We start from the raw sequence: 21,547 nt of genomic DNA on the forward strand, positions 1-21,547 counted from the left end.
GTTCAAGTGATATACTCAATATGTTGAGATACTTTGAAAACTAAAATTTTATTTGAAATGAATTCTAACATTAAAATTACTCTAAAAATTGATATTAAATCTGTCAAAAGGGGTCGGTTTCCGGTCGGGTCATTTTCTGGTCGGTCATGTTTCGGATGAAGACGCTTTCGGGTCGGTCGGGTTCGGGTTTTGTCGGGTTGGGTCCCGGGTTCATTTTCGGGTCGGATCAAATTTTCCCAGGTCTAATGATGAGCAAACCCTTCAATTGTGGCTACAAGATGAACACCATCTTTAGCCACGTTAGAACTTATGTTCTCCAAAAAACATAACTTGATTAGCTATATTTTTCTTAAGATCTTCCAAATAAACAACTAAAACTTCAAGTTCATGAAACCTAAGGTTATCAATAGGTGCCTCCCAACATCATTGGCTATATTTCCTCAATAAATTCTTGAGAACTTCTCCCCTGTTCTTTAAAATTGCAAGTAGATCAAGTTTTTTTGGTTATTAGTGAATTGAGGTTACTTAGAGTTGAGCTTTGTCTAACATCAATGTTTTTATTTCTAACATTGCTTCTTAATGTTTGAGGAGGACATGATGATGGGTTACGATTAAGGTATCGATCCAAGATAGATTCAACATCTATGTGTCCGAAAGAGAAGATTTTTTTCCCTGGAGAGAACACAATGAGCATGACTTCTACACCACATAGAGTGCATATTTCACTGCCTTTTTGAAGACGCCTAAGCGTCTTTTTAAAAAGTTACTTGCCTATGACTTGGGTCTTTAATTTAGCCATTTGTATCTTTTGGTGACCTCTTTGAGGTTCCTTTGTAACCATAGATAAAAGGTTTGAAAGAAAGGAATCTAAAAGTTTTTTCTTTGTGTTCGAAAAAAAGGTATAACATTTCGGGGCATTATAGGAATGTAATTTGTGCTTATTAGTTGAATAATTTTAATATATGAAAATATGATATAAGGTGAGTTATAATTTCATACCAACTATTAAAGATTTAGGAGTTTAGAATATCTTTTAAAGTGAATAATTTCTTACTAAGGATATTTATTTGCAATAATTTGTTATCAATATCAATTGATCCCTCAAAGTCAAATTTTATGTAATCACAAAATTAATAAACTTAAAAAATAGAAGCATTTAACTTCATATTATATATTTTTCACATAATATCGACGCTATACTGAGGTAATAGGATCTTGTTATTGATTATAGCGTTTGGACACGTTATGGAGGGATGTGGCGATTTACTTTTTAGTTAGATTCATTTTTGTTTTTTGAATGCTTTTTGATGCTTGGTGATGGAGTGTTTGGTGTGCTTATAAAGCTTATCGGTGTGTAAGGTGGTAGGTTTTAAAACCAAGTGTGTAAGGTGATAGATCTTATTGTGTTTTGGTGTTTCGCATAGTCCACTCCTATATGCTTTGTTTGAGTGGCCTGTCTCTTGGTCCTCTCTTCCAATGATTTTTTCTCCTAGCGGGGTTTTTTATGCCGGCGACTTTGGGATTCTCAAGTTACAATGTTTTTTATCCTTATCTAATATATTCCTAATTTTCAAAAAAAATAAAAAAAAATAAATGAGTGTTATGTTGATGGTTAAATATAATCACATAAGTATTTGTAATTTAAATTTGTTCTTTCTATTAATTCTCTAGTTTGATCTCATTCATTGACTTCAAAAATAATAGTATCACTCTAAAAATTGGGGTCTAATTATATGTGGTTGAAAAAGTTTTTAATACGTTTTTTGGTTATAATTAACATGTTTATTTCGTATAAGAGTTTCACATCATCAGATGTCCTATATACTTTAAAAAAATTAGTTGCCATAAAACTAAAAATATTAAATAAAAATGCAGTTTACTTTTCTTGTAGAGTTAACTACAAGCTTTGGCGTGGCATCTTCGCATTGGCTTCACTGCAGGGCATTAATTGACCTAAATAACATTTCACTCTTTTAAGGTCTGACGCGTGTCCTTTTTAGAAAAAGTAATCTTTAGACCTTACCACTTGAGTGACCTATGTACTAAACTATTTGAACATCTTGAAGGAAAAAAACTAAACCTTTTATGCTCTATATTAGCATATCAGAAAAACATTAATTCATTAATTAAAACGAAAACCATATAATTTTTTCTCTAATATTTTGTGTTATTTTCTAACAATAATGGACAAAGAGAATAGTTAATTGCTTAAAAGAAATTTGGTGCATGAGAGTTTCTAACTTGATGAGGATGAAGACACCCTTCAATCCTCGCTTCAAGATGAGCAACATTGTTAGCCATGTTGGAAGTTATGTTCTCCAAAAACATAACTTGACTATTCTTAAGATCTTCCAAAGAAACATCTAAAACCTCAAGTTCATACAACCTAAGGTTATCAAAAGGTGCCTCCCACCACCAATGGCTAGATTTCCTCAATAAATTCTTGAGAACTTCACTTATTCTTTACGATTGCAAGTAGATCAAGTATTTTGGTTATGTGAATTGAGGTTACTTAGAGTTGAGCTTTGTCCAACATAAACATTTTTATTTTTAAGATTGCTTCTTAATGTTTGAAGAGAAAATGATAATGGGTTACAATTAAGGTAACGATCCACGATACATTTAACATTTAGGTGTCCGAAACAGATGATTCATTTCCTCATGGCTTCTACACCTCATAGAGTGCATATTTTGCTAGCGTTTTTGAATATCCATAAGCATCTTTTTGAGAAAGTTACTTGCCTGTGACTAAGGTCTTTAATTTTGCCATTTTTATCTTTTGGCAGCCATAGATGAAGGATTAGAAGGAAAAGAATTAACAAGCTTTTTTGTGTGAAAAAAGATATAACCTTTAGGGGTATTATAGGAGTGTAATTTGTGCGTATTAGTTAGATAATTTTGATATGAAAATATGATATAAGGTGACTTATAATTTCATACCAACTACTAAAGATTTAGGAGTTTAGAATATCTTTTCAAGTGAATATTTTCTTAATATGGATATTTATTTGCAAATTAGTTGTTATCGATATCAATTGTTCCCTCTAAGTAATATTTAAAGCTAATCATACAATTAATACACATTTACAATAGTTTCATTTCAACTTCATATCATATAAATCAATATTATTTTATGGTTAAATATAACCACATCAGTATTTGTAATTTGAATCTTCGCATATTTATTTATGCTCTCGTTTGATTCCATTCATAGCCTTCAAACACAATAGAATTACTTCAAAAATTGAAACTAATAATATGTGGTTGAAAATTTTTTTGATACGTTTTGGACATTATTAACATGTTTGTTTCGTATAAGAGTTTCACATCATCAGATATCTAATATATTTTGAAAAGATTATTGCCGTGACCTAAGCAACATTTTCGTCTTTTAGAGTCTGACGCATGTCTTTTTTAGAAAAAGTAACCTCTAGAACTTACCACTTGAGTGACCTATGTACTAAAATACATGAACATCTTGAAGCAAAAAGCTTAAACCATTTATGCTTTATATTAACATATCAGAAAAACACTAATTTATTACTTATAACGAAAACCATATATTTTCTCTAATTTTTTGTGTTATTTTCCAAAAATAATGAAGAAAGAGAAAAATTAATTGCTTAAAAGAACTTTGGTGCATGAGAATTTCCAACTTGATGAGGATGAGGTAACCTTTTAATCCTAGCTTCAAGATGAGCAACTTAGTTAGCCATGTTGGAAGTTATGTTCTCCAAAAATATAACTTGACTAGCTATGTTTTTCTTAAGATCTTCTAAAGAAACATCTAAAACCTTAAGTTCATGTCACCTAAAGTTATCAATATGTGTCTCCCACCACCTTGGTTAGATTTCCTCAAAAAATTCTTGAGAACTTCACCTGTTCTTTTCGATTGCAAGTAGATCAAGTGTTTTGGTTATTAGTGAATTGAGGTTACTTAAAGTTGAGCTTTGTCCAACATCAACATTTTTATTTTTAATATTGCTACTTAATGTTTGAAGAGAACATGATGATGGGTTACGATTAAGGTAACGATCCACGATAGATTCAACATCTAGATGTCCGAAAGAGAAGATTTTTTTTCCTTGAAGAGAGTACAATAATCATGGCTTCTACACCACTAATGTGTATTTCTCTAGCGTTTTTGAAGATGCCCAAGTGTCTTTTTAAGAAAGTTGCTTGCCTTGACTTGGGTCTTTAATTTAGTCATTTTTATCTTTTGACGACCTCTTTGAGGTTCCTTTGTTGCCATTGATGAACGGTTAGAAAGAAAGGAAATAACAAGCTTTTATATTGTGTGAAAAAGTTATAAACTTTAGGGGCATGATAGGAGTGTAATTTGTGCGTATTATTTGAATAATTTGAATATGAAAATATGATACAAGGTGACTTATAATTTTTAAAAACTATTGAAGATTTAGGAGTTTAGAATATCTTTTCAAGTGAATAATTTCTTATTATGGATATTTATTTGCAAATTAGTTGTTATCGATATCAATTGTTTCCTCCAAGTCATATTTTAAGTTAATCATAAAATTAAGAAAAACTTTTTAAATAGAAACATTTCAACTTCTTATTATGTAAATGAGTATTATATTATGGTTAAATATAATCGCATCATTATTTGTTATTTGAATCCTCTCATTTTTATTTATGCTCTCATTTGATTCTATTCTTTGCCTTCAAAAACTTTATTGTCTCTTTGAAAATCGGGATCTAATAATATTTGGTTGAAAAAATTTGTGATACGTTTTCCTAATTAATAGCATGTTTATTTCGTATATGAGTTTCACATCATCAGATGTCCTATATACTTTAAAAAGAGAGTTGCCATGAAATTAAAAATAGTTAATAAAAATGGAGTTATACTTTTCTTGTAGAGCTAACTACAACTCTGACGTGGCATTTTCTCATTGACTTCACGACAGGGTATTAAATGACTTAAACAACATTTCACTCTTTTTGGGTCTAACGCGTGTCCTTTTCTGAAAATGTAACCTCTAGGCCTTACCAGTTGAGTGACCTATGTACCAAACTACTTGTGCATCTTGAAGCAAAAAAACTAAACCATTTATGATCTATATTAGCATATCAGAAAACACTAATTCATTACTTAAAACGAAAACCATATATTTTCTCTAATTTTTTGTACTTATTTTCCAACAATTATGGACAAAGAGAAAAATTAATTGCTTTAAAGATTTTGGTGCATGAGAGTTTCCAGCTTGATAAGGATGAGGAAACCCTTCAATCCTAGCTTCAAGATACGCAACATTATTAGCCATGTTGGAAGTTGTGTTCTCCAAAAACATAACTTGACTACCTATATTTTTCTTAAGATCTTCCATAGAAATATCTAAAATCTCAAGCTCATGCAACCTAAGGTTATCAATAGGTGTCTCCCACCACCTTGGTTAGATGATCCTTAATAAATTCTTGAGAACTTCACATGTTCTTTTCGATTGCAAGTAAATAAAATTTTTTAATTGAGGTTACTTAGAGTTGAACTATGTCCAACATCAACATTTTCATTTTTAGCATTACTACTTAATGTTTAAAAAGAACATGATGATGGGTTACGATTAAGGTTCCACGATAGATTCAACAATGATCATAACTTCATATTTCACTAAGCGTTTTTTTAAGAAAGTTACTCTTTGATGTTTCTTTGTTGACATAGATGAAGGGTTAGAAAGAAAGGAATTAACAAGCTTTTTTTGTGTGAAAAAAGGCATAACCTTTTGGGGCATTATAAGTGTGTAATTAGTGCCTATTAGTTGAATAATTTTAATATGATAATATTATATAAGGTGACTTATAATTTCATACCAGCTATTGAAGATTTAGGAGTTTAGAATATCTTTTCAAGTGAATAATTTCTTATTATGGATATTTATTTGCAAATTAGTTGTTATCGATATCAATTGTTTCCTCCAAGTCATATTTTAAGTTAGTCATAAAATTAATACACATTTAAAATAGAAGCATTTCAACTTCATATTATATAAATGAGTATTATTTTATGGATCAATATAATCACATTTGTATTTGTTATTTGAATCTTCGACTTTTTATTCATACTCTCGTTTGATTCCATTCATTGCCTTCAAAAACAATAGTATCACTTCGAAAATTGGGATCTAATAATATGTGGTTGAAAAAGTTTTTGATACGTTTTTTGGTTATTAATAACATGTTTGTTTTGTATAAGAGTTTCACATCATCAGATGTTTCATATACTTGCATTTAATAAAAAGGTTGTTACACTTATGTTGCAGAGTTAGCTACAACGTCTAACGTGGCAGCTATGGCTTCATGGCGGTGCATTAAATTCCGTAAAAAACATTTCCCTCATTTAGGGTCAACCGTGTGTCGTTTTTGGAAATAGTAACCTTTTCGTCTTACCACTTGAGTGACCTATGAACTGTTGATGTACCCATTAGCCAACTTTATAATTAATGCACCGTCCTTAGTTGTTTTCTTTAATTTCCCTTCCCTATGCAATTATTCTCTAACCTGGATTATTAATCAATGTCTTGACCCTGATTAAGTAATCCTGATCCAGAAACATACACAGTCTTTATAATTTTACCTCAATACAAAACCCATCATTTTCATCTCTATAATAATGATTTTCAGTACAATGAATTAATTTCATACAATCACTAGTGGAAAAATCCTTAATTGCTGTGGTTTAATGGCCATTATATACTGCAGTTATGACCCCAAACATTTGTGATAGCATCAGATGACTTTTTTTTTTAAATACTGCGGTTTAAAACCGCAGCACAAAAATACATTATATGCTGCGGTTCTATGCGAACCGCAGTATATAGTGTGTTTTTTTTTAATTCAAAAAAAATAAACTATATGATGCGGTTCCCATAGAACCACCACATATAATGATATTCTTTTTTGTTTTTTTCGTTTTATTAATAATCCAATGCATATTCACTTCTAATATACACAATTGCATATATATATATATATATATATATATATATATATATATATATATATATATATATATATATATATATATATATATATATATATATATATATATATATATATATATAGGGAAGGAATCCATTGAGAAGAGGTTGAAAATGAGAAGGATAATAAGGACTCTACACTCTTCATTTCACTAACATAAAAAAAATCTATGATCATGATTGAGCCAAAAATACATAATTGTAAGAGTAACTATGTTACACAGAAAGGTAACTATGAAATAATTTTTAAAATATTCTTAATTTTATACATAGTATCCTTTTTGGTCTATATAGCAACCAAACAAAATCAAACAAAAATCCTTCTCACCCTTCTTATTTTAAAATCTTTCTTATTTGATCATATATATATATATATATATATATATATATATATATATATATATATATATATATATATATATATATATATATATATATATATATATATATATATATATATATATATATATTTATATTTATATGTATGTATACATATAATTTCTAGTATATGATTATTGTTTTAAATTCTAAGTATTTCAACACAATAATATATATACCAAATAGTGTTTTGTGCCAAATTTCATGCTAAACAAACCAAGTTTGAAAAGTGCCAAAAAAGCTTAAAAAAACCTTAAAACGCAACTTAGCATGTAATTTCAAGCATGACTATTGTTTTCAATTCTAACCATTTCAACACAATAATATATATCATTTTTTTTTAACCAAATACACATAAATCAAAATAATTAACAAACTAATAATATACAACTACATACATAAGTAAATTATTCACATTCAAATATACAACTACATACATAAGTAAATTATTCACATTCAATCTACCCTAAAAATCCTAATTAATTAAAACTATTCACATTCAAATATAAATTTACATACATAAGTAAATTATTCACATTCAAATATACAAGTACATACATAAGTAAATTATTCACATCTACCCTAAAAATCCTAATTAATTAAAATTATTCACATTCAAATATTCAAGTACACAGATAAGTAAATTATTCACATTCAAATATACAATATATACCTTGGTAATTAGATATGATAATTTTGTTTCTACAATTGGATTACGTAACCAACAATGAAAAACAAAATCAAAATTAGTATAAAAAAAATAAATCCCTAAAACACAATGAAACTAAGCTTGAAGAACTTAAATAAAGCTTGAAAAATTTATATCTTGAAAAAGAACAAGACTAAGCCCTAATTTCGTGGGTTTGGAGGGATTTTGAAAGAAAAGCAATAATGATGGGTTGAAATGTAGTAGATTAAAACAAGGAGAATCAACAATGGGTTGAAATTTCATGGGTCTTTGAAGATGAAGAAGGAAATTCGTGGGTGATTAATTTGTGGGTCTTCGAAGAACAGTACCAGAAGAAGAAGAAGAGCAGTGGAATTTTGAAGAACAGTACAGAAGAAGAAGATCGAGCAAAGCACACAGAAGGTTACGTGGGTTTTTAGAACAATGAAGATCAATTTTACGTGGGTTTTTGAAGAACACAGTAGTAAGCAAGTTTATGAAGAACACGGTAATATGCAAGAAGATGTATGTAAAAAATTTCGAGGGCTTCTTGCACTTAATGCTGGCGGTATTTTAAAAGAAAAAAAATTAAGACATATGCTACGGTTTATTAAGAACCGCAATCTTTAAGTGATTTTTGCAGGGATGGACTTTGAAAAAAAAGAAGAGCAAAGCACATATGCAATATAATCTTTCTCATCATTAATTACTCTACAAAATTAACACATTTCATTAATTTTGACTGAGAATCCTACAGATTACTACATAATCTTTCTCATATTGCCATAGAAAAAAACAATTTTATTTATATATATTTTTATAAGAATCTATGGTGGTTGACTGTGGGCATGTGACATCCTTAACTTTGTTCTTTGTTCTTCCTAAACATCCATTACTTCTTTTAATAAGGTATAATCAACCATAACAATCATCATACAAAAAACCATTAAGAACACAGCCCCAGGCCAAACCTCAATCAATCAATTGATAAAAATCAAAATTTTAGATGTACACTACGCGGTTTGTAACACTAAGATGAAGATACTGAAATAATTACAATATAAAAATATCAAACTTAGAAAGGATACAATTTTAGCTTCCAAGGTTATTAATAGGTGTCTCCCACCACCATTGGCTAGATTTTCTCAATAATTTCTTGAGTGCTTTTGCCCTGTTCTTTTGAATTGCTAGTAGATTAAGTGTTTGTTATTTGTGAGTTGAGTGTGTTTAGAGTAGAGCTTTGTCCAACATACACATTTATATTTTTAGCATTGCTAACAAATTTTTTAGGAGGATATAATAATGGGTTGCGATTAAGGTAACGATCTATGATTGATTCAACATCTGGGTGTTCGAAAGAGAATATTTATTTTCCAGGAGAAAGCACAATGATAATGGCTTGTACACCACATAGAGCATATATTTCACTAGTCTTTATGATGTCCAAGCGTCTTTTTGAGAAAGTTACTTGTCTTTGACTTGATTCTTTAATTTTAGTCATTTTATCTTTTGGTGACCTCTTTGTGATTCCTTTAATTTGTTGCCATAGATAAAGGGTTTGAAAGAAACGAGATTTAACAAGTTATTTATGTGTTTTTATCATTTGATAAAAATACAGTTATGTTTTTATCATTTATTAAAATTACTTGTCGTGAAAATCATTTGTCCGAAAGAGAAATGAGAAAGTTACTTGTCGTGAAAATAAATCATTTGATAAAAATACAGTTATCTGTTTATCATTTGTTAAAATTATTTCAAATATAAAAGAAAATCATTTGACAGGTCTCTACCCAAAAATTATGTATAACTATTAACATATACACAAGTTACATTTATTGGAATGTCCAATGGTTACATGTTTTCGTATATAGTTTCAGATCACCACATCAATCCAAAAATAAAGAGTTATTATATAGGAAATATAATTTTTAGGTCCCGTTTGGTGCTCATTTCTAATCGGTAGGAATGTAAATAATTTGTTGTGTAAATTTTTATGATATATATTATGTCATTTTCATGGTAATGAAAGATTGATTATAATTTTTTTTTTTTTTTTGCAACTTTCCATTATTACATAATACAACATTTTCAAAATGATAATGTATTGAAATAAATTATGTGAAGCAAATAAGATTGTTGGAGGAGAATAAGCATGACCTTTAAACTTGTTGAGATATATTCCTACCAAAATTACACTAACTTTCTATTGTCAAACAAACTATTAGTGTAATATGAAGTGACACAAAAGATTTAGGATTGTCAAGTTGATGGACTCGATCTTATATTTTGTTCTTAAAAATTAAGAGTTTGGAAAATCTTTTCAAATTAAATTTTTCTACTTTTGAAGATTTATTAGCAATTTTGTTAGTAATACATTATTAAATGTTCTATTTTAAGCAAAAATGATAAGTGAATCATAAACAAACTATTAATATAGAGAAGTATTTGACCTTCATATTTCATTAAATGTGCATTATTATTTTGCTTTTGATGCATCATAATTTGCTTTCATATATGTGAGTATTAAAATTTTAACTATAGGATATATATAGAACTTGATAAATTATTAGTTAAAAGTGTATTATGAAACCATAAAAGGTTTAGTATTACCATCATCATCGTATTCCGTGTATCCCACTTAAAAGAACTATGATTAGGGTCTAGAAAGAGAAAAAAGATGACAACCCATGACTATAAAGTAGAATGCGGCCAAAAAGTCCTTCGACTTGAGAAAATTTCAAAGTAAGAGATTCATACAACGAAAAAGATTGAATATTATTTTATTCAATATAAAATGTAGAAATGGTTAGAGATGGTGGATAACAACTAGAGGGGGTTGAATTGTTTTTTGATAAGTTTAAGTATTTTTGCCCTGTTTTTGCGGAATTAAAACTTAAACTTGATGCGAAAAATAAGAAAGAGACAAAACAATTTTACGTGGAAATCTTCTAGGCCTAAATAGAAGGAAAAATCACGACCCCGGGATTTCAAAATTCTCTACTATGTTTTAGGCAATTAGTTACAATTATATAAAAAAATTAAACAAAACTAGGCCAACTTCTATTTCTCTTTCTCCTTCTCTTGCTTCACTCGAAGCTTCTCTCTTCTCCCCTAGACTTCTCCAAGTCTAGTTACAACAATTCTCTCAAAAACTTTACAAAGGACAAATTCCTAAGGTTAAAATTAATGAGTTGCACAAGAAAATATTTTAAGTTAATTGGCAATTTTTAAAGCAAAAGTATTTCTTGTTAATTTTTAATCTCACGTATGGACACTCCTACATACCTTTTCGGTTGAAAAACAAGTCTCTTTTATATAGGAGCTCATGTAGCTAGTAAAAAAAATAACTATCCACTACATCCTTATTCCTAAGATTAAGGAGAAGTAACTGGATCTTGATTTGCAAGAAAAAAGCCACGATTATTTTTCTAAAAATAGGTAAGGTACTTTTTCTTAATTCAACCCATATTGCAAGCCTATTTATGTGGAGAAAAATAAGAAGTTTTCTCCACTTTAGAAAAGGTGCGGTTATTTTTTTTTAAAATATTTTGCCAATTAACTTATTAAATTAATAATGCAACAAATTAATTTTAACCAATACATCAACTAAAAATCAGAAAAATATATTCTACAGAATTTTCAGCTGATGTTGATTCTTCCAGACTTCAATCTTGGTAACAGAGCACTGTCTCCATCAACAAGTATCGTCAGATCATTAAACTTGTGAACAGCAGACCTTTAGTCTACATTTGACATCCTAAGCGATTTTCCTCATCTAACTTCCTTGAATACATTTGACATGTACAACGTTCATAGACTAATTCATAGGCACTATCAACGATCTTTATCAAGACCGGATATCGACCTGCACACAATCTCTAAAATACAGTCTTTTATATTAAGTATAGTCATCATCAAAACCTAAGAGAGTCAACATAAAAGGTCTAGAATACGTTGTCAATTATTCATGAATATCATTTTATTCCTAAGTTGCACTAAAACGGACACGGACACGGACACGGACACGACACGGGTACGGGGAAACGCCAACTTAAAAATGGCGGACACGGGGACACGAAAATGGTAATATAATAAATATATCAAATTAAAGATAATTTTACAATCTTTCATTTGATATATGTAGATAAACACTTTAAAAACATAAAACTCACATAAAATGCAAATAAGTACCAAGTTAAAGATAAACATGTTTTTACAAAACAATCAAACCAAACAAAACAAATAAACAACATGAGTATTTAAAAATAGTCATACAAACCAAATAAATAGGTAAATTCAAGTTTGATCATCACACATCATCCATATCACATCCATCATCATCCTCCACTACAAAAGTAATTTCCAACTCGGGCTCATCATCTTTTATATTTTAATAGTCTGACTTTATTTAACTTTATATAACTGTTTAAAATAATTCGTTATTAAGCAGAGCATTGCCTTTAGCACGATTATATTGAATTTTCATCATGTTGATTTTTAAAATAAATTTCAAACGAAGCTTAATTTAAAAAAAATTATGTTAAAGGACTTAATAGAAATTAAAAGTTTAAAAATTAGATCGACGAATAGGGGATTTTATAATTACTATCAGATTGTAAATTAAATAGGTTTCTGAGTGGGCAGTGGCTACCGACGAACTCAAGCAAATCGAAAACAAGCTCTACTTCAATGGCGGTAAGCCAGCATCAGCAGAGATTTTGTAATTGCAATTCTTGGAGGGATCAGATTCTCTTTCTGATCAATCATCATCAACTTCCATTAATTGTCCACCTTGCTCTTGTAATTGCAATTCTTCGCCTCTTATCACTATTCCTGATGGTATGTTTTTCAGATCTTATTTTTTTTAACTGATCTGTAGTTCTGTACTTCAGGTTTTAACTGATCCTGTTTTTGAATTATTTATTTATTTATTTATTTTTTTCAAAAAAATAAGTCGCGTATTCCTTCCGTGTCCTTGCCGTGTCCACGTGTCCGAAAAAATATTAAAATATTAGACACTTCATTTGGCGTGTCGGACACGGATTTTCGCGTGTCCGTGTCCGACACGTGTCCGACACGCGACACGCAGGTCAGATGGCGTGTCCGTGTATCCAAGTTTTATTCTAGAACGTGATATAATTAATTAACTTTTAAAAATCTAACCTTTAAGATTCTCTTTTAAACCTTTCGATTATTTTTAAAAATTCGTTCTTTACCTTACTTTCTCTTTTAAAGGTCTTCCTAGTTCTCTTAACCTTTTGTAACTGGTATTTACAAGTTCTAAAAAAATACTTATTTTCCATGTTACGTATCATCTTAAATGATGAAAATAAATAAAAATTTTACAAAACTAAAAATAATTGTCAAAAAAAAATTGGAAAACTTTTACCTACCCAGCCCACCACAAACCCTCACAGCCGACCACTAAACTCCCTTATTATAAAAAGTTGCTATGTGATTAAGTCTTACCAAAGCCTCTTATTTTTTATTATTATTCAAAAATAAATAATGATGAGATGATAAAAAAAAAATCTAACTATTATAAAAACAATTGTTGTAAAGCTAGTGTACAATTGAATATTATGAAAAATAAAATACCTAAATTTAGTGATTCGAATTTGATAGAAAATGATACTATGGAAAACAATGTAGCAAAGATTTTGTTGGTATTAGTAAGAATCACTTATAACAAATTTCTTTAGACAAAATCAGTAGTGACCTCCCTCAAATAAAGGGCATTTGAAAATTTTAAAAAAATATATTAAAAAAAAAAAAAAAAAAAAACTACAACATTATGAACTAGATATACGTTTCTCGTAAAATTGTATAAGGATGCATGTTGTTTCATTGAACATGCTTAGACAACATGATTTGATCAAGCCACTATGTTAGATAATGGTGACTCGAATCGAGACTTTATCATTGAAGAGGTGAATCATGGAGATTAGAAAAGTCGCGGCTCGCGACATAATGAACGGTCCGTGAGTTCAAGTGAAAATGCTACTTTTTTGAGGTAGTAAAAAGTCGTAGCCTGCGACCTCATACGCGGCTCGCGAGTAGGCTGCCAAAAGTTTCTATTTTGTGGTTTTATCCAGTCGTAGCTTGCGACCGGTTGGACGTTTTTTGCGAATTTTGTTTTTGCGTGGGTTTTTTGGCCGGTTATTTGTGAAACTTGAAGTCCAAGTTTTCTTTTAAGTTGGTTTTATTATATAACCCCTATTATTAGTACTAGGGTTTATCATTCACAAATTGAGAGAGATCACAAGAGAGCCATTATTATTTGTGAGTGTTATTGTGATTCATCTTGTATATTCTTTCGGATCATAGTGAAAAATATTTGCTCTCGGTGCTGGTGGACGTAGCTATCACATTGAAAGTGAACCACGTTAAATCTCTTGTGTCATTTTCTTATTGTTTTGTTTGAATTTCTTTATTGTTTCATTATTGTTTATCAATCTTGCTTCTACTATCGCACAACACACTAGATCTAAAGTATCCTCATCACAATTAACACAATTCATTAATATTGAATGAGAACCTTACATAATAGTAGTTAAGAAATTTTCTTATATTACCATAGAAATAAACAATTTTATTTAAGTACATTTATAAGAATCTTTGGTGTATGACTGTGGGCTTGTGACATCAATAATTTTGTTATTTATTCTTCCTTAATATCCATTACTTCTTTTATTATGTTATAATCAACTATAACAATCATCATACATAAAACCGTCTAAGGACGCAACCCCTGGCCAAACCTCAATTAATCCATTGATAAAAATCAAAATTTTATATGTAACACTAAAATGAAGATACTAAATAATTGGTATTTGTTAACCAAATAAATGACTTTCACAAAAGAAAATATAGACAAGATTAAAAACCCAACAATTATATATAGGCATAGTGAAAACCCACCAATTGATTCACATCACATAGATTTTTATATTAACAACACAAAATTTTCAAATAAAATCATTTATTACTCGTATTAATTAAAAATTAAATTAAAAAAACACCTTGTAATATTAATAAATAAATAAAACAAGCTTATTTGTAATAAAAATACAACATCAAATCAAAAAGATCATGATTGAAGATTTCTCTTACACCTTGTAACAAAGGTTCAATTTTCATCACTTAGATGCAACTTATTTTCTCTCCTTACCTTTATTATATAATTGAAAATAAAAAAAATTAAAATAAAGTTATAATTATTAGTACATATTAATATATGACAAATTTAGGCACAATCAACAAAATTCAGAAGGAAAAATAGTTAAACATCTTGAATTAAAATACTAAAATATTGATGCTCTATATTAGCATATCATTAAAATACTAATTCATAACTTAAAAACATAAACCATATATTTTCTTTAATTTTTTGTATTATTTTCCAACAATAATAAAGAAAGAGAAAAATTAGTTGCTTAAAGGAACTTTAGTGCATGAATACTTCCAACTTGATGAGGATAAGCAAATCCTACAATCCTGGCTTCAAAATCAGCTGCATTATTTGCCATGTTGGATCTTTGGTTCTCCAAAAACACTACTTGACTAGCTATACTTTTCTTAAGATCCTCCAAAGAAACACCTAAAACCTCAAGTTCATGCAACCCAAGGTTATCAATAGGTGCTTCCCACCACCATTGGCTAGATTTCCTCAATAAATTCTTGAGTACTTCTCCCTTGTTCTTTTCAATTGCAAGTAGATCAAGTGTTTTTGTAATTTGTGAGTTGAGTGTGTTTAGAGTAGAGTTTTGTCCAACATCAACATTTTTATTTTTAGTATTGCTACTTGTTGTTTGAGGAGGACATGATAATGGGTTACAATAAAGGTAACAATCTACGACAGATTCAACATTTGGGTGTCCGAAAGAGAAGATTCTATTCCCTGGGGAGAACACAATGATAATGGCTTGTACACCACATAGAGTGCATATTTCACTAGCCTTTTTGAAGACGCCTAAACGTCTTTTTGAGAAAGTTACTTGTCGGTGACTAAGATCATTAATTTTAGTCATTTTTATCTTTTGACGACCTCTTGGAGGTTTCTTTGTTGCCATAGATGAAGGGTTTGATAGCAATGAGATTTATTATTTTTTTTTTTGTGTGAAAAGAAGGTATAACCTTTAGGGGTATTTATAGGAGTGTAATGTGTGAAAACTAGTTGGATAAGTTTAATATATGAAAAAATGATATAAGGTGAATAATAATTTAATACCAAACGTTGAAGATTTAGGAGTTTAAAATATCTTTTCAAATCAATAATTTCTTTTTATGGATATTTATTTGCAGATTAGTTGTTATCAAACTACAACATAATATACTTTAATGAAATATATGTAGTGACATTCAATTTAAATGTCACTGCTCAAAATTACTAATGGTATTATATATATAATGATTTTAATGACTTTTATTAATTGTTATTAATATTAATTATTCCGTCCAAGTTAAATTTTTAAGTTAATCACAAAATTACTAAACATGAGTATAAACATGAGTATTTGTAATTTGAATCCTCTCATCTTTATTAATTCTCTCGTTTGATTTCATTCTTTCTAAAACAATATTATCACTTCGAAAATTGAGATATAATAATATGAGGTTCAAAAAGTTTTTGATATTTTTTAGTTATTACTAACATATTTATTTCGTATAAGAGTTTCACATTAGCAGATGTCCTATATGCTTTAAAGATAGCGGTTATACTTTTGAACTCTTTCAAAATAATTTAGATATAAAATAAAATGTTTTGATAAGTACCCACCCAAAAATTATGTATAATTATTCATATAAATACACTAATTGGAATTCAAAATATTACATGTTTTTGTATTAGTTTAAGATCATCAGACAACTACATAATTTAAAGATAGTGGCTGTAAACAAAATTATTTAGTAAAAATACAGTTTTTTTTACTTATTTTAATTAAATTAGATATAATATAAACTCATTCGCCTAGTCCCACCCATAAATTATATTTAAGTTTTTAGATACACATAATATATTAATTGGAACGTCCAGTGCTTACATGTTTTCGTATATAGTTTCAGATCATCAAATGTTCAAAAATAAAGAGTTATTGTATAGGATACATAATTTTTACTGTCCATTTGGTATTTGATACTAAATGATAGGAATAAACTGGAATTAATTTTGGGAAAAAATGAAATTATTGAAGGATTAAACATGACCATAAAACTTGTCAAAATATATTTCTACCAAAATTACACTAATTTTTTATTACTATTCTCACCAATTAGTATCGATTGTCAAACAGACTATTAGTGTATTAAGAGGTGATACATAAGATTTAGGATTTGGACTCGATTATATGTTTTGTTGTTCCTAAAATTTAGGAGTTTAGAAAATCTTTTCAAATTAAAATTTTCTAATTTTGAAGATTTATTAGCAATTTTTTTAGTAATAATAAACAATTATTCAATGTTCCATTTTAAGCAAAATGTTCCATTTCAAATTAAATGTGCATTAAATTAAATGTTTCTTTTGCTTTTGATGCCTCTTAATCTTTCATATATTATATGAAAATATTAAATTTTAACTAGAGTATAAGTTAATTTAGTTAAAATAATAGAGTGTATACGAAACCATAAAAGGTCTAGTATAAGGAAATCAATATAGAAGGTCTAGAATATGTTGTCAATTATTTATGAAATTTATTTTATTCAAAATATGATATTCTTTTTTGGAAAATTAACTTTTAAAAATTTCACATTTAATCCAACCTTTACCTCACTTTCTCTTTTAAAGGTGTTCTTAGTTCTCTTCATCTAATTTAGCTGGTATTTGCAAGTTTAAGAAAAGAAGATTTTTTATTTTCCACATGTCATATCTTGAATAAATAGAAATTTCAAAAAAAACTAAAACAAATTGTCAAAAAAGAAAAAAAATAAAATAAAATAAAAAATTTACCCGCCCACCCAACCACTAATCGTCACATACTTAGTAATTAATTTATGCTACCACTATTCCACTAATATTTTTTGATAAATGATCTTTGTTGATATCTCGTCATTATATAATCAGTCCATGATCGTCTTCGTCCTCAATTTAATCCATTTTTCAATATTTATTTAAATTGTTTTGTCATTTTTGATTTTGCAACTTTGCTGGAAGATCGATTATTTACGAAATTATTTTCACCCCAAGTTCATTTGCCTAATTTTTCAAAAAAAAAGCCAAAAAATTTTAAAATAAAGCTCCATTTTAATACTAAACTCAAAAGGAAGTCTTTGTGGAGCTTCTCCTCACTGTTGTCTTCTTGCTTTCTCTATCTTGTTAGATGATGATAAAAAAAAACCCCAGTGAATTTGATAGGTTCTTACAGGTTCAAAATTTCATGCCTTTAGGTTTGATTGTGTCTTTAACACCCCGGCCCCTCAGACCACCTATGACTAGACTACTCATGGAGATTATAGACTGGCCCCACAAACTAACATAAGTCTTTTCGGCGCACTTTCGCCTCACTCGTACGCATTCGAGAAAACTTCATATGAGGTCACCAATCCTAAAATTGTTCCCCACTAAGCACGCTTAATTTTGAAGTTCTTAGCATCAAGGCTCCCTAGAAAAAAAGATGCACCTTATTGATATGAATAATCTATCAATGCTTTTGAAAGCTAAATTTGAAGTATCACAATGTCTGATATCTACATTTCTGTGATGTTTATGACCTTAGTCTATTGCTTTTTAATGTGCGAAAATTTTACATAGTTGGTACAAACCTTTGCAAAAGACAATTGGTAGCAAATTTAAAAAATTTTCTTTTTATCCTAATGTTACTTCCTTAAAATATAGTAACCCCTTCTACTTCATCCATCTTCCTTCTTTCATCATCTTCTTTCATCCATCTTCAAACTCCTTTAACCATGTCTTCAAATTCTGCAGACTCAAGAAGTTCTAGGTCAACAATAAAGGCGACAGACGTGGACATCAAAGACATTAATTTTTGTTAAATGCAGGAGTAGTAATGGCCAACAAGGATGGATTTTGGAAATTAGTGTTTTAAATTCTTGTGCGAAACTACAAATGTAAAATTTACTCTTTCTTTATTTGGATGAAGGAAGAAGATTTGACCATATATGGAAGACAAAGTTTTATGTGTGAAGCATATAGAGGACAAATGTCTACTCAAATTGAAACAAAATTGATTAGGCAATTACAAAAGATGATGAAGATTATGATTATTGTTGGTCTTTTAATACTTGTCCTTCTCATTAAGAATTAAGTTATGTAATGTTAAGTTTGAATTTAGGGTTTATTGGGTATTTTTTTACTTAGTAGTAAATGAATGAATGTATATTTAAAATGAATGTGTAAGTAGATCAGGAATGAAAGTAACTACAAATGTAATTTACTTTGTTGAATTAGGAAGGAGTATTTATGAAATCTATTAATATTTTCATAGAAGTTCATCTCCCTTTTCATTGAAGTTCATCATAACTTAATCCATCATCATCATAACTTATTAATTACATCATCATAGTATAAGTTCATCAAGATTTACTAATTACATCCTCTAAAATAGGACATTATACCAACTATTTGCATTATACCCTCCAAAATAGGATTATCCCTATCCAAAGCAACTTAGTACATAATTTCATACTTTTTAAATCATTCAAGCAAAAGGACAACATCATTCTAAGTCTAATGCCCTAGTAATTGGCTGTGATGAGTATGCCCTTGTAACGGGTCTACTGCTTCTTGGTTCAGTTGGTTGTAAAGTAGTGGCAGTTGTAGCAGGAGCGGCACTCTCGTTACATAATTAACATTAATAATTATACTTAAGATAAATAATGCGGAAGTGTAAAACGCCGAACTGCTAAAAACCATTTGAAATAAAAAAAATGTTCAAAACATAAGTAAAAATATATCTTACAACTGAGAAAATATAAAATAAGGTTTACTTAAATACGATAAAAAAAACATAAGTACAATATAGTCATCAAGTAAAATCATTGAAGCTAAGTCCTCGATAGAATAATTAAAGTTGCGGCCTGGATCGAAACCTGAGCTAATTTTTTTTCCTGCAAAATACTGTCATCCATAATACGGATGACAGCCGATTAAATCGGTCAGCGATAAAGCCGAGTACAATTTTCTCAATAAGCTTATGATGCGATAGTTAAATCATGCTTACAAAATAATCATCAAGCACAATATAGAAGGTTATTACTCATTATTGACCTTTACTAAGCCATTAAGTTACATTCTCAATACTTGCAGAAGTTCATTACTGCTACTAAATACTTGGTAACCTTAATGCTTATTTAATCAAGTTCAATTAAGCCTCATAGCTTTACCATCATAGCACATCACAAGATCACAACAATAATGACAACTGATATATGTAAGGGTCTGGTTAGGTGAGGACCGTAGTCCTAATTCCTAACTGTGGTGGGAGTCGTCACTCCTCTCAATACTGTTATGCTCGAGACTTCACAGGATGGGTTTTTCTCGGACCCCCTGTCTGACACCGCATTTTACGTGCCGGCTAACACGGACGCCGCGATTTTACATGCCGGTCCATGGTTCGACGTTACCTTACTATCAGAGTCATACAATCAATATCATGCAATATCAAACAAGACTCTAAACCGAAATAGTTTACATTCTTATAAGTCAAACTTCCACTAGTCAAATTTTTGACAATTCTACCCTTTTAGTAGAAACAAATTACTAGTATCTAATAAATTAATATTTAATTAAATAACAAATTTTCGTAGCTATACTAAGATTCCTGAGGCTAAACTAAGTCATTATTGTGTCATAAATAATCATAACAGTCAAGGGTAATATTTCTAAGTACTTAATAACATATTTTATCAAATAACCAGTAAAATAGTAAAACGGATCTATCATCACTATAAAAATAACATAATCCGACAAATTATTAAGGGTCCAAAATCTATATGAAATGAGTTTTCAAGAAAAACAATGCTATGCATTTTAACAAATTTGTTTGACTATTTTACCGATAAACCGATTAATAATTCTTTATAATTACTTGAGTCCAACAAAAAAAATATCAAAACACCAAGATGATATGAAATCATTTTAAACACATAAGTTTATTTAACTAGTAAAATTCATATATATCTATATTATCATATTAATCAAAAATTTCCATATATATGACTTTTTTTTTTTGAGTGTCCCAAAAGTATTATTGTTTTGACGAAAATATCACTAAACTGGATATAACTTTAATATTACCATATAAAGTTTAAATGACTAAAATAAAATCATGTTGATCATGCTTTTATATTATCGAGTAACCATAAATAAATATCACATAACGAGAGAGTTAAGAAAATGTGTACCATTTTCCTCCGAAGGTGGTGCTAAACCAAGTAAGAGAATAATAATAGAAAAATAAGAACTTAAGGAAATAAGTTCCAAAAGAAAGTCTTCAAGGTTCCAAGCTTCAAAGAAGTAGATCTTCAATTACCCAAAAGAAAAAGATATCCA

At 29.0% G+C, this 21,547-nt stretch overlaps 1 protein-coding gene and 1 pseudogene across 1 annotated transcript; both read right to left on the minus strand.

Annotated features, from left to right (window-relative positions):
• Window positions 1-300: 300 nt before the first annotated feature.
• On the minus strand, window positions 301-841 carry LOC130810701 (agamous-like MADS-box protein AGL62; annotated as a pseudogene).
• Window positions 842-15,476: 14,635 nt separating this feature from the next.
• On the minus strand, window positions 15,477-16,112 carry LOC130810702 (agamous-like MADS-box protein AGL62). Its single transcript, XM_057676840.1, has one exon. The coding sequence runs from the start codon at window positions 16,110-16,112 to the stop codon at window positions 15,477-15,479; it is 636 nt and encodes a 211-aa protein (XP_057532823.1).
• Window positions 16,113-21,547: the final 5,435 nt, after the last annotated feature.

Source organism: Amaranthus tricolor, chromosome 4 (assembly GCF_026212465.1).
Source record: "Amaranthus tricolor cultivar Red isolate AtriRed21 chromosome 4, ASM2621246v1, whole genome shotgun sequence".
In the NCBI taxonomy this organism is placed as follows: domain Eukaryota; kingdom Viridiplantae; phylum Streptophyta; class Magnoliopsida; order Caryophyllales; family Amaranthaceae; genus Amaranthus; species Amaranthus tricolor.

Coding starts and splice junctions, on each gene's coding strand:
- LOC130810702 (XM_057676840.1), bottom strand. CDS start 16,112: ATGGCAACAAAGAAACCTCCAAGAGGTCGTCAAAAGATAAAAATGACT.